Source organism: Peromyscus leucopus, chromosome 15 (assembly GCF_004664715.2).
Source record: "Peromyscus leucopus breed LL Stock chromosome 15, UCI_PerLeu_2.1, whole genome shotgun sequence".
NCBI classification, from domain to species: Eukaryota; Metazoa; Chordata; class Mammalia; order Rodentia; family Cricetidae; genus Peromyscus; species Peromyscus leucopus.
In genome coordinates, this window is record NC_051076.1 from 33,066,878 (window position 1) to 33,080,772 (window position 13,895).

Here is a 13,895-nt window from a genome sequence, read left to right on the forward strand (position 1 = left end):
CTTTGTCTTAATGAGCTTCCCTCCCAAATGGAGGCTTATCTCAGAGGAAATTGCTACACAGTACATTCACACTTCACCAAAGCAGGGATTGTATTTGTTTGTTACCTACTCTTGAGTCCTCAATCTTTCTGTCAGATTTCTTTCTTTTCTTTGAGTAGTTGGTAATATCACCTCAGGTCATATGCAAGCTCTAGAAGAGAGATGGGCAAGCCCACTGCCGGAGCTAGTGTGTGAGCAGTCCTGTAATCACCTGAGCTAGTGTGTGAGCAGTCCTGTAATCGCCTGAGCTAGTGTGTGAGCAGTCCTGTAATCGCTGGAGCTAGTGTGTGAGCAGTCCTGTAATCGCCTGAGCTAGTGTGTGAGCAGTCCTGTAATCGCCTGAGCTAGTGTGTGAGCAGTCCTGTAATCACCTGAGCTAGTGTGTGAGCAGTCCTGTAATCACCTGAGCTAGTGTGTGAGCAGTCCTGTAATCACCTGAGCTAGTGTGTGAGCAGTCCTGTAATCGCTGAGCTAGTGTGTGAGCAGTCCTGTAATCGCTGAGCTAGTGTGTGAGCAGTCCTGTAATCGCCTGAGCTAGTGTGTGAGCAGTCCTGTAATCACCTGAGCTAGTGTGTGAGCAGTCCTGTAATCGCTGGAGCTAGTGTGTGAGCAGTCCTGTAATCGCTGGAGCTAGTGTGTGAGCAGTCCTGTAATCGCCTGAGCTAGTGTGTGAGCAGTCCTGTAATCGCTGGGGTGAGCAGTCCTGTAATCGCTGAGCTAGTGTGTGAGCAGTCCTGTAATCGCTGAGCTAGTGTGTGAGCAGTCCTGTAATCGCTGAGCTAGTGTGTGAGCAGTCCTGTAATCGCTGGAGCTAGTGTGTGAGCAGTCCTGTAATCGCTGGAGCTAGTGTGTGAGCAGTCCTGTAATCACCTGAGCTAGTGTGTGAGCAGTCCTGTAATCACCTGAGCTAGTGTGTGAGCAGTCCTGTAATCACCTGAGCTAGTGTGTGAGCAGTCCTGTAATCGACAGAGCTAGTGTGTGAGCAGTCCTGTAATTGCTCTCTTCTCTGTTCTCCTGCTCCGGCCGTGGTATATGGCAGTTTGGACTTCTCTTGGGGCTCCAACCAAGGGATTAATTCCCACCTCAATCATAACCTCCTCCTTCGCTAACTGTACTACCATTGGTTTCACTACTACCCTATTTTGTCCTCTTTCCCATCCCTGGAAATCTCATTACTTTGTGTGTTTCTTTACTGCTACTTGGAATGGGGTTTAAGAAACATGGAAAAATGTTTTTTTAGTCTACCATTTTATAATAAAACACTTTTTCATGTGCTTGGCATATAAACAGTCTTGGCAAACATTTCTAGAGTGGATATAAGACAACACTCCTCCAGAAAGACACGGTGTACCTCAAAACCACACTCAACTCTGAGTGTTCTGTCTGCAGTTATTTTTCTAAAATGTTTCATAATGATAAAAATGTATTTCTCGGAAAGATAATAACAATTTGAATTAGTTACCTAACAATGGAGGCCCAAGATACAGGGAAGAAAAATAAACAGAATAAAAGGAGAAATAATACTCTACTTGTAATGATTAATTTGAACTCTGTCAAAATATTGTCAAAGGTATATAAGACTTAAACAATATCAACCAACTTGACCTAGCTGTCATGCCTGTGAAAAAATAATCTTTTCAAATATACCTGGGGTATCTGTCCCTCAAGACTCTTTCAGCCAGGAAACAAGGCTCAGTAAATTAAAGGGAGCATGTGTGTCTGTGTATGTAGTTCAATTTATATAATTTGTGTTTTGCCTGCCTTTATGTCTGTGTGAGGCAGTCAGATCCTCTGGACTGGAGTCACAGACAGTTGTGAGCTGCCCTGTGGGTGCTGGGAATTAAACCTGGTCCTCTGGAAGAGCAGCCAGTGCTCTTAAGCACTGAACCATTTCTCCAGCCAATTTTTTGGTTTTGTTTGTTTGTTTATTTTTTCGTTTGTTTTTAAAGACAGGGTCACACTATGTAACCGGGCTAACCTGGAACTCAATATATAAATTGGGCTAGCCTTGAACTCACAAAGATCCACCTGCCTCTGCCTCATGAGCGCTGGGATTAAAGGCGTGCGCCACCATAGCCTGCTATGTTGTTTTTATAGAAATCAACAACAGAAAAAAATGTTTGGAAATCAACATGTGGCCGAGACCCAGGGAATTAAAAGGATTAAAGTCATATAAAATATATTGTCTTTTTAGAAATCAACAATAAATATTTTGGGGATCTCAAATATTCGGAAATTAAACTGGAAGTTTATGCCAAAGAAGAAATCAAGAAAAATTTTAAAAAGAAAAAACAATTGAAAATGAAGCATCTCACAGGCAGTAGTGACGGTACCCAGTGTGACCCCCGTGGGGACGGCAGAGGCCATCATGACATGACAGAGAGATCAGAGAAACAGCATCTCAGGCCAGCAGCCTACAGCTCACACTTAAACTTCTGGGAGTGGGAGACATGGGGATCAGCTGCATGCCTATGATTGTAACACTTGGCAAGAAGAGAATTGGTGCAAGGCTACCCTAGACATATAGTGAGACCATGTCTTGAAGAAATAAATAAAAAAAAAAAATCATACAGAAAAAATTAGTCCCAGTGTAAGAAGAAAGAGAAATAACAAGGATTATAGCAAAAAAATAATGAAATAAGTCAGGAAAAAAGCAGTGCAACTATAAAAATTAACAAATTCGCCAGGCGGTGGTGGCGCACGCCTTTAATCCCAGCACTCGGGAGGCAGAGCCAGGCGGATCTCTGTGAGTTCGAGGTCAGCCTGGTCTACCAAGTGAGTTCCAGGAAAGGCGCAAAGCTACACAAAGAAACCCTGTCTCGAAAAACCAAAAAAAAAAAAAAAAAAAAAAATTAACAAATTCATCTGCAATCAATAAAAAAGGAGAAAGATACATAGTATCAAAATTAGTAAACTAAACAGAACCAGAATGGAACAGTGTGGTGTCCCACCTCTTTAATCCCAGCATTCTGGAGCAGAGGCAGGTAAATATCTAAATTCAAGGCTAGCTTGGTCTGCATAATGAGATCCAGGACAGCTAGGGCTACCTAGAGAGAACCTGCCTCAAAAACAAATGAAAAAACATAATGAAAATTTTATAATTAGGGTATAATTCATGATTTTGTTTTGTTTTAAGATAGGGCTAGCCTTGACCTCAATCTAATTCAGCCTCCTAAATAGCTAGAATTAAAGGCACATGTTCAGCTTATAGCTCACATTTTTCAGTATGTAATTTTAAGTGTTCAGTACAGTGGGTTTTTATATACTTAAAACATGTGGAACTGTTAGAACTACCTAATTATTGTAATAATTCTATTGCCCCAAAGAATAAGCCGTAAATTATCAGTCCTCCCCTATTCTGGCATTATTCTTTTACTCTTATCTCATTGGACTGCCTACTTTTAGCATTTTAGAGAAATGAATTCATATAAGTGGCCCTGTCAGTGTATCAGACTTCTTTCATTTAGCCAATTTTCTGACTTTATCAATATTGTAAAATATGTAAGTATTTCCCTTTTGTGGCTGAATGGTATTCCATTCTATGGACATACAGCATTTTGTTCACCATTCATGAGTCAATAGCATTGGGGGAGTAGCTGATCTAGCCATTCTTAATGCTCCTGCTGTGAGTTTCATACTCAGGTCAGTGTGTGAGCGTGTGTTTTCAGCTCTTTGGGTTATACTCAGAACTGCTGTATAGTGTGGCACTCTAGAGGTCTAGGGACACCTGCACTCTAAACAAAAAAAGTGTAGAGTGGAATGGTCACAGAACTTAGAAACAAACAAATTGTCAACTTATTTCAAAAGAGACACTAAGTAGACTAAAAGCAGTTGAGCAATTATTAATTAAAAACATCACAAATAAAAGTCCAGGCCCTGATTATTTTAATGGTGTTCTGTAGGGCTTATTATTAATTTCTTGTTTAATCAGATATTTTTAAAAGATAAAATCACTTCCAGAAAAATAGAGGAGGAACCTGTTTTGAACAGTGCAAACAATGCTCTGATACAAAAGCTAGATAAATACATTAGAAAAAAATACAGGCTCATAGCCCTCGTGAAAATGTATACTAAATTCTCTGCTAAATCTAAGCAAATGAAATCATTGACCACCTTCCTGGTGTGTATAAGTCACTGGGTTCAATCTCCAGTAATGAGAAAGGAAGAGAGGGAAGGAAGGAAGGAGGAAGGAAAAGAAAAATCTCTGCAGATCAAAGCTGACAACATACTAAAAAAAAGATTATTCATCATGACTGGGGGATTTACTCAAAGAATACATAATCGGTTTAACATCTGAACACCAACTAACATATTGTACAGTAGAAGTAGAAGTTGAAATAAAACCTGGATGGCTGGATAGAAGTGATTTAATAAATCCAAGCCCACTTGTGATAAAAGCTCTTTGACCTGAAACAGAAGGAGCTGCTTTCACAGAACAGAGCAGCTCCTCAAAACCCACAGCCAAAAGCATGCTTAAACGGCCCAAGACTAACCACTTCTGCCCAGGACGCTGTTCTCCTGACCTTTTCATTAATGCTTCACATTAAGATTGTAACAGCCAGGTTAGTGCGGGGAGAAGTAAACTGTCCTTATTTGCATTGTCCTAATGTTGTGTGATATGAAACCAAGATGACATCAGTTGTATGTATTCCAAGAAAGTGGTCCAAAATGATATTAAGAAAATAATGTCCAGGAAAGGCACAAAGCTACACAAAGAAACCCTGTCTCGAGAAAACCAAAAAGAAAAAAAAAGAAAGAAAGAAAGAAAATAATGTATGCAGAATGTATGTCGAAGACTAGTTGGTAGCTGAAACCAGACTCTTGTGCATGTGTGTTTGTATGTATATTCTGATGCACATGCATGTGGAGACCAGAAGTCAGCCTCAGATGTTCTCCTCAGGACAGACAGCTCTCTGTGTTGTGTTTTGAGACAAGTCTCTTATTGGGACCAGGTGCTCACCAATTTGGCTAGGCCAGCTGACCAGCAAGTGCCAGGGCTTAGCTGCCACCTCCCCAGCACTGAATTAGAAGCCCACACCACCATACCTGGCAACCTGGGATGGAGGTGGAGACAGGGGGGCACACATGCGTGCACTTTCAGGAAATGAAATTTGGGTGTTCATGTTTGGCAAGTACTTTACTGTTATCTCTCTAGCCTGAAATTAAATTCTAAGAGACATTTTATACTCCAGCATTCTTAAAATGACTTTGTCTGTCTCTAGCTTAATTATTTCTAATTCAACAGTCATAATTCCAACACATAAACTGATAACTCATTCTAAAATAATATAAAAGGGATCTATTTTTAAATATATATGAAAAGAACTTGAGGAGAATGAACTTAGAGGATATACATAGCCAGTTTCAAAAGCTGATTATAAAGATACAGGTAATAAAGGCAAGATTAAACTCTTCATAAAGTAGATTACATGAAACAAAGCTGGGGGAGGGGGAGCTTTAATTTATCCTCTTAATTTTTGACACACAGCTAAGACAATTTAATAGGAAAAGAATCCCTAACAAATATTCTGGAACGGTTGGTGTCAGAGTGCACAAACGCCACTGTAGGTTCTTGTGCATGGCAACTCGGATGGGTCTGGTGTCTTTCCAAGAAGTGGGAGACAGTCTTCCTAACTTTGTACTGCAAGGGCTCGTAGATACAACGCCCAATAGTATAGGCTATTTAAAAACACACATCGGTGCTGGAGAGATGACTGAGCCGTCAAGAGCACTGACTGCTCTTGCAGAGAACCTGAGTTCAGTTCCCAGTGCCTGTGGTGAGTAGTTACAACCACCTGTAAGTCCAGCTCCAGGGAATCCAGTGGCCTCATATTCACACAAACACACAATTAAAAAAATTAAAAGGTAATAAATTGATCATGAAAAGTAAGTCTTTTGTGCTGTATAAGACATCTTCAGGAAAATGAAAACAAAGACTGGAAGAAATGTTTGTAATAGAGCATGTGTCTTTTAAAAAGAAGTTATATATGGAACATACTAGAAACTGTCAAAGCTCAATAGTAAGAATATGGCCCAGGACGTTTTAAGTAGATACTTTACCAAAGAAGGTACACAAGTGCTCAACAGTATTGCTTATTAGGGAAATTAACAACATACTTTAGGGCTGCAGAGATGGCTCGGTGGTGAAGAGCACTGTCTGTTCTTCCAGAGGTCCTGAGTTCAATTCCCAGCAACCACATGGTGGCTCACAACCATCTGTAATGAGATCTGGTGCCCTCTTCTGGCCTGCAGAGACACACGCAGGCAGAATACTGTATACATAATTAATAAATAAATCTTTTAAAAAAAACATACTTTATAGAATGTCTGCAATCAGAAGATGATTGAGGATCAGAAAAACTGCAGTTCATATTGCCTGATTTGTGAGAATGTAAAGTGGTATAATCACTGTGGAGAATTCTTTAACATCTTCTTTGTAAGTTAAAAACATAAATGTATCATCCAATGAAGCAGTTTCCTTAAGAGAAATGAAAACATATTCACACTATAACTTTTGCATGTGTGTGCATATTTATAACAAGCCCAAACTGGAGACAAACAGAGCCCACACAGCATATCTGCACCACTGAATAGAATTCATCCTTGGAAATCTAAGTGTTGTGAAACCTTGGAAGTAATAGGATAAGATGCATAAAATTACATATTGTTCAAATCCGTGTATGTGAAATGTCAAAACATAATGCAAAGCTATGGAGACAGGGTGGCTTGGGAGGTGATTGCAGGCAGGCATGAGGGAGCTCGGTTTTTGCTGGTGCAAGTGTTGCAGTCTGGATTGTGTGATAGTTAAAGGACTCTGGGAATTGATAAAAAGTTATTGAACTTTACACTTATATTGGGCAAGTTTTGTAGCATATAAGTCATACTTCAATAAGCTGGGGTTTTTTCCCCCCAAAGGGAGGAAAGGGTGGAAAGCAAGAAGAGGTACTAGGTATCCTCCATGTGTTTGGCTCTATCATCTACTGAGTGCCCTGTAAGGTGTGTGAGAGCATCTTGTTAAGCCTGCTTCTCCACATAGAGTGCTTGGATAAATTAAACTGCCAAGAATTTGAATCATAAAGGAGGTATATGAATTGGAACATGACTTCATGGCGGGGAGGATTCATCTAAAGATCATGTTGGTGTTTTATGTCATAGTGGTTATATGATACTCAAATTGGAGATGCTTACCTAAGATGTGAATAGTATATTACAACCAGAAAAAAAAAAATGCTGGATAGTTTCTGAACTCATCACTTCCCAGCCTAGATTAAATGCATTGATTTGGCTGGGATTGCCTTAGTAAGCCTACAAGACATAACAAGATGCTGATTTATTTGATTATACAGTGAAGAGGAAAATTTAATAATCAGTGTAAGCCTTTTTACCTCAAGATTTGAGGTTTTGTGAAAATGGGCAATTTCAAGTAAAATTGGGTTTCATAAAATGAAAAATAGATCAAGAAAAGATTGAGGGGGGGCCGGGAGGGGGGAGAACAAGGGAATCCATGGCTGATACGTAAAATTAAATTAAATTATAAAATTTAAAAAAAAAAAAAAAAGAAAAGATTGAGAGTACTTGAAACTTTTTGTCTGTAGAAGAGAAATAGGAAAGTACATTTATCTTCCTATAAAACCAAGGGGCTAGATCTTAGAAGAGGATGCATTGGGGAAGTCCTTTTGAGTCTACTGGACAGGTTCGCCACAGCAGCAGGTGCACAGGGCAGGGTGTGGGCCAGTAGATTTACTAAAGAAATAATGAAGGGGTGGGCTTAATAATGTCAACACTGGTGTATTGTGTCTGGTGTCCATGGAGGCAAGAAGAAGGCCTCAGATCCCCTGGAACAGATGGTTGTGTGCTTCCATGTTGGTGTTGGGATCAAACCTGGGTCCTCTGCAAGAGCAGCCAGTGCTCTTATCCACCAAGCCATATGTTCAGCCCCCATTTGCTTTTTTTTTTTTTAGTAGAAAATGGATGCTGGGGGGAAAAATTGTTTCTTTCAGAGTTGTCTTATTGCTCTTATCTATTAAAGTAGGACTCATAGCTTTGGCTTTTAAATTGTTTATTATTATTATTATTATTAATCGTTATTTTCTGTAGAAGTGCTAAACTAGGTTACTAAAAAAAGAGCAGTTAAAGATTGATGGGCAGGTTAATGATCCCCTTCATTCTAGATACTGAAATGACTAGTTTTCTAAACCCATTTACAGGAAATTAGGTCATTTCCTAATCTGAATCTCTTTTCAGGCACTACAGACACCACATCCAACAACACAGCCACCGTGATTTCCACAGCACCCCCTGCTTCGTCAGCAGTCACCTCTCCCTCCTTGAGTCCCTCCCCTTCTGCCTCAGCCTCCACCTCTGAGGCCTCTAGTGCCAGTGAGACCAGCACAACACAGACCACGTCCGCGCCTCTCCCCTCCCCTCTGGGGGCCAGCCAGGTGATGGTGACAGCATCTGGCTTGCAAACAGCAGCTGCTGCTGCTCTCCAAGGAGCTGCACAGTTGCCAGCAAATGCCAGTCTTGCTGCCATGGCTGCTGCTGCAGGACTCAACCCCGGCCTGATGGCACCCTCACAGTTTGCTGCTGGGTAAGAAGCTTTCCCATCTCATTTGCATCCAAAACAGAATGTCTGTGAAGAGACATCATGACCACAGAAACTTTTGTAAAGAAAAACATTTCATTGCGGCTAGCTTACAGTTTTAGAGATTTAGTCCGTTGTCATCTTGGAGGGTAACATAGCGGCATGTAGGCAGACATGGTGCTGGAGAGTTCTACTTCTTGATATACAGGAAACAGGAAATGAACTGTCTACCTCACTGAGCATAGCTTGAGCAAAGGAGACCTCAAAGCCCACCCCCACAGTGGTACACTTCCTCCTACAAGGCTGCGCCTACTTATATAAACCACACCTCCTAATAGTACCACTCCTGCTGGGGCGGGGAGGGCATTTTCTTTCAAAACCCCACACACAACTAGGAACCCATCACTGCAACTCATAGGGAAGATTTTTCATTACTATCTTAAATGAAAAGCAAATCTGAGATAGGCTCCTTTGATTATAGATTTCTAAGTAGCCACACTACCATTTCCACAGGATGACACAGGACTGAGTCAGTGAGTAACTCAGTGATGACAGCCAGGAGAAAGCTCAGAATCCTCCTTAGTCTTCATTTCTTCAGTAAAGTAGAGCTTACCTACTCTAATTCTCAAAGAATGGATAAAACTTTGAGTGTAGTCATTCTGGTTTTATGTATTTTTCATATAGTTTTTATTCTCTGATAATTTCATACATGTATACAATGTATTTTGATCATATCACTTCCCAAACTGCCCTGAACTCTCCCACACACAACTTCATGTTTCATGTCTTTTTTTTTTCTTCAAGTAACCAGTCAAATTAGTGCTGCCTCTGTGCATGTGAGTGTAGAGACGTTCACTAGAGCATGAGTAACCTACCAGTGTGACCCCCCAAAGACAAATTCTCCTCCCTCTTCCAGCACCCAGCAACTACCAGTGGCTCCTCAGCTAGGGATGGAGCCTCTGGAGCCCTTCCCTATCCACACTGTAGTTTGGCTTGATCTTGTTCAGGTGGCCACAGCTGGTTAAGCAGTCATTGAGTGCAACTGCTGTGTCATGTCTAGAAGAGACTTCTGCAGTAGTCTCCCCAGCCTCCAGCTCGTACATCCTTCCTGTAAGAAACAGCTTCCTCAGTGTTCTATGAATCTTAGTGCTAGGAAGATGGGCTTAATGTAGATGTCCTATTTAGGGTTGCATACTCCACAGTCACTTACGCTTAACAATTTGACCAGTTTTGTGGATCTACATTAGTCTTATCCATTGCAAAAAGAAACTTCTCTGACCTGGGTTGAAAGCATCCATAGATCTGCAAGTATTAACATAACTACTGAGAAGGCAGTTCACTGTAACCATTTAACAAAACAATAGTTAGTTTCTGCTCCCACCCTCATCCCTTAGCCCATGACCTCCCCATTCATGGACTTTTGACTAGATTTATGTACCAGGTGTAAATTTCCTTCTATAAATAAGCCTCAAATCAAATCAGAAATGAGTTGTCTACCCTACAACAGTCATACCACTGTTGTACCAATGGATACATCTTTCCTGATTGGTCAGTATTGTAACATACAGGATCTAGCATTGAGTAAGACTAGTGATATCTTTTCTCCCCCAGCTGCCTGTCTGTGTAGCACCTCTTGGCACTGTGAAAGCTAGCCAGCAGGGAGGAAGTTTCCTGGTCAGTTTCAGATTGATGTTTCTGTATCCTGCAACCTAAGTACATGTGTGTTCAGTAATAGGGTCTTACAATCTAGTTATGATGGACAACTAAGAGCAATGGCAATAGCCTATAGTGTTTGTTTATTTTTTTTAGAGGGTTGGCCTCTGGAGCCTCCCAGACTGATAACTTGTAGGGAAGGATCCCATGAATGGCACCTAGATTTTTGTTTAATTATCCTCTGGGGACATCATTGTTCACCCATGTAGGGTAACCTCTTTTCAAACTCCTTCTGTTTTGTTGTTGTTGTTGTTGTTATTGTTGGGGTTTTTTTGGGAGGGGTGTGTTGGTTTTTCAAGACAGGGTTTCTGTGTGTAGCCCTGGCTGTCCTGGAACTTGCTGTGTAGACCAGGCTGGCCTCAAACTCACAGAGATCCACCTACCTCTGCCTTCTGAGTGCTGGGATTAAAGGCGTGCACCACTACTACCTGGCTTTCTGTTATTTTTTTATCGTGTGTTTTAATTAGCTTATACACAGAGGGTTTCCATAAGGCTTTTCATACATCCTTAGTTTTTGTTGACCTACTTTCCTTCTCTGCTTCCATCCCTCACTCCATCTATGCTCAAACCTTCAATCTCCACAATTCTTTCCTCTTTTCATACCACACACATATCTCCTACCCCATTAAGACCTCTTGTTTTCTCCCTCTCATGGACCCTTTCAGGCTTTCTGACCTACAGTTACTCCAAGGTAAACATAAGCAACAGATTCAAAGCTAGGAGTCACATATGAAAGAACACACGTCCTCGGTCATGCTGGGCCCACGCTGTTCACTTGATGTTCTCCAGTTCTGTCCATTTACCTGTGGATTTCAGTTTTCTTTACAGCTCGATAACATTCCGTTGTCTGTTTGTACCAGTGTCATTATCATCAGTCTATGTTAATGCCATTTATTTCCTTTGTTACGGAAAGTAACAAAGATACCCATATTTTTCCTAAGCTGAAGTTTTCTTTATTATCTCCATGATGTTATTATCGATCTGGGTATGCTGTCAGACTGACAGGGGTGTCTGCATGACCTAGAGTGACTCCTCTTTTCACTTGCAGAGGTGCCTTACTCAGTCTCAATCCGGGGACTCTGGGCGGTGCTCTCAGCCCAGCCCTAATGAGCAACAGTACACTGGCTACCATTCAAGGTCAGTAGCATTCTTTCCGTGTGTGTGTGTGTGTGTGTGTGTGTGTGTGTGTGTGTGTGTGTGTGTGTGTGTGTGGTGGAAGCTACCTGCCTTGCTAGAGATTAAGGTGAGGAGAGAGAGTTGAATGCTGACTTAAGTTATTCCTGAAGATGAAGAAAATGTCCCTGTAAAAAAGTTTTGTAGAAGAAGAATGTACAGGTTCATCTGTTAGAACAACAGTGCTTAGTTTGGTATATTCCAGGAAGTCTGGACTTTACTTTCTTATGTGAACAGAGTTGGAGGTAGATTTCTTTTCCTCCTGATGTTAACCTAGCTCAAGGCAAGGTTCTTCAAGTCAAACTCCCCAGTTCTATCCCCACCTGAAGATAGCTGTGTGGAAGGGTAGAGTACATCCCACAGATCTCCAGGATATTTTTCACTCTTGTTAGATTCTGTCCCCTATATATTCCTATCAGTGTAGAACATATGTTCTTGGGTTATAATATCTTTTCCAGTCCATTTGGGTTCATGCCAGCCCTTTCTCATGTTACTTAAGGTGATACTTGCTCATACGATGAAGGATCTGCCTTGCCTTGTTCAGGATCTAAACTTTTTGCCTAAAGATGCCTATTATTATATGATTTGGAGAAAATTCCTATTTTGAATGAAAGAGGTTTTTGGTTGTCTTTTTTTTTTTTTTTTCCTTAAAATACTTTGTACTTAAACAAGAATTCTCAGGGTCCAAAACAAGCTGGCAAGTTCTGGCACGTTTCAGTGAGTGGTATGTCTAACCAAATCAAATTGTGGCCTAGATTGTCCTGCTGTTTTGTTGGTTTCTTGTGTCTGGACTGATGGTTAAATGGATGTGTAATGCTTTCATTGTGCAGAGGCATCCTTTAGAATATTTGGTATAAGTCCCTTTTTCCTGCACAGGGGACTATCTGGCCTACAGGGTTATCACAAAGGCAAAATGCCTTTCCCAAGGCATGAGTGACTATAGAACATTCACCAGAAAGATATAGAATCAGTCTGTGACCCTGAGCCTTGAGTCCAAGAATGCTTTAGTCTGCACCAGGGCTCAGTGTTATGTATTGTTTGTATGTTCATGTTTAAAATTAGGTATTCCCTTCAACTAGAAATAAAATTTTAGTGATTTGTCCTGTGGGGAAGCATCATAGAAAAATTGTGCTCCATTAATTACCAAATCCTAGCCTTAGATCACTCACACAGCGTTGTATGTTGTATCTCCTTGTATAATAAACAGTATTCTTTGCACAGTTCCTAAGAGTCAAATGTTCCACCTCTGGAAGTACAAAAACAAAATGTTTAAATCATGCCTTTTTCTTTATTTAGTGATATATAAATTTTCATGACTGAAGTCTTTGGAAAAATGGCTTTCATCTTACACGAAGTTTTGTCAAATAATGTCACATAGTTGAGTTGATAAAAGCGAAATATATTTTTTAAAATCACTTTAGTAGTCTTTTGAATGGAGGTAGTTTTAAATCAATTCCATTGGGGGGAAAAAAACAAAATTATTGGGTTTTAACAAATACTGTAAGTAAAGGAAATATATAAACTTGAGACTTAAAAGATAGAAACATGATTGATTCATTACACAGTTCTCATACCTCTTCTTTGTTAATTTGTCCTGCTTATACTCATTAAACTGACTTTTCAGTTCTTTAGATGCTTCAGAATTATAAATAAACCTGAGTTGATGTCTGAAGTTTAGCATTAGAAGTGACTATATAACCAGTGAAGGGGTCTACTCTCTGCTGCTGAGTAGAGCTTTGCTGATGTGTTAGTGGCTTCTCCAGGATGAAGTTTAATGTTCTTTCTGTTCTGGGGTCTTTGTCTATAGCTCTTGCTTCTAGTGGTTCTCTTCCAATAACGTCACTGGATGCAACTGGGAACCTGGTATTTGCCAATGCGGGAGGAGCCCCAAACATCGTGACTGCCCCTCTGTTCCTGAATCCTCAGAACCTCTCTCTGCTCACCAGCAACCCAGTAAGCTTGGTTTCTGCCGCCGCAGCCTCCACAGGGAACTCCGCACCCGCAGCCAGCCTTCATGCCTCCTCCACCTCTGCTGAGTCCATCCAGAACTCGCTCTTCACAGTAGCCTCTGCCAGTGGGGCTGCTTCCACCACCACCACTGCCTCCAAGGCACAGTGAGCTGGGCGCAGAGCTGGGCTGCCCCAGGCCTTCAGCACCGCAGCGTGATGGGCTGCCAGCTGTGGAGAAACTGACAAGTGTGATCGGCTTCCTCCCACCGTGTTGTGAGGATGAGGGAGACATGGAGAGAAGAAAAAATACACATACCAGGAAAAAAAAATGGAGACAGGACATCGTTTGCCTAATTTTATAATAAAACAATGTCTTTTCAGGATTGCTTCATGGATTGGAGAACTTTCTAACCAAAAATTTAAAAGAAAAAAAAAAA

At 40.9% G+C, this 13,895-nt stretch overlaps 1 protein-coding gene across 4 annotated transcripts in view; it reads left to right on the plus strand.

Annotated features, from left to right (window-relative positions):
* Pou2f1 (POU class 2 homeobox 1) overlaps positions 1-13,895 on the plus strand; it is a 144,621-nt gene extending 130,726 nt beyond the window's left edge. For 3 of the 4 annotated variants that reach the window (XM_028864370.2, XM_028864372.2, XM_028864371.1), the window contains exons 14-16: positions 8,284-8,629; positions 11,385-11,473; positions 13,317-13,895. In XM_028864370.2, coding sequence (XP_028720203.1) covers positions 8,284-8,629; positions 11,385-11,473; positions 13,317-13,627 — 746 coding nt within the window. In that variant the 3' untranslated portion in view covers positions 13,628-13,895. Of the gene's footprint in view, positions 1-7,683; positions 7,750-8,283; positions 8,630-11,384; positions 11,474-13,316 lie in introns of all 4 variants that reach the window. The other variant, XM_028864374.1, reaches the window with a different exon arrangement.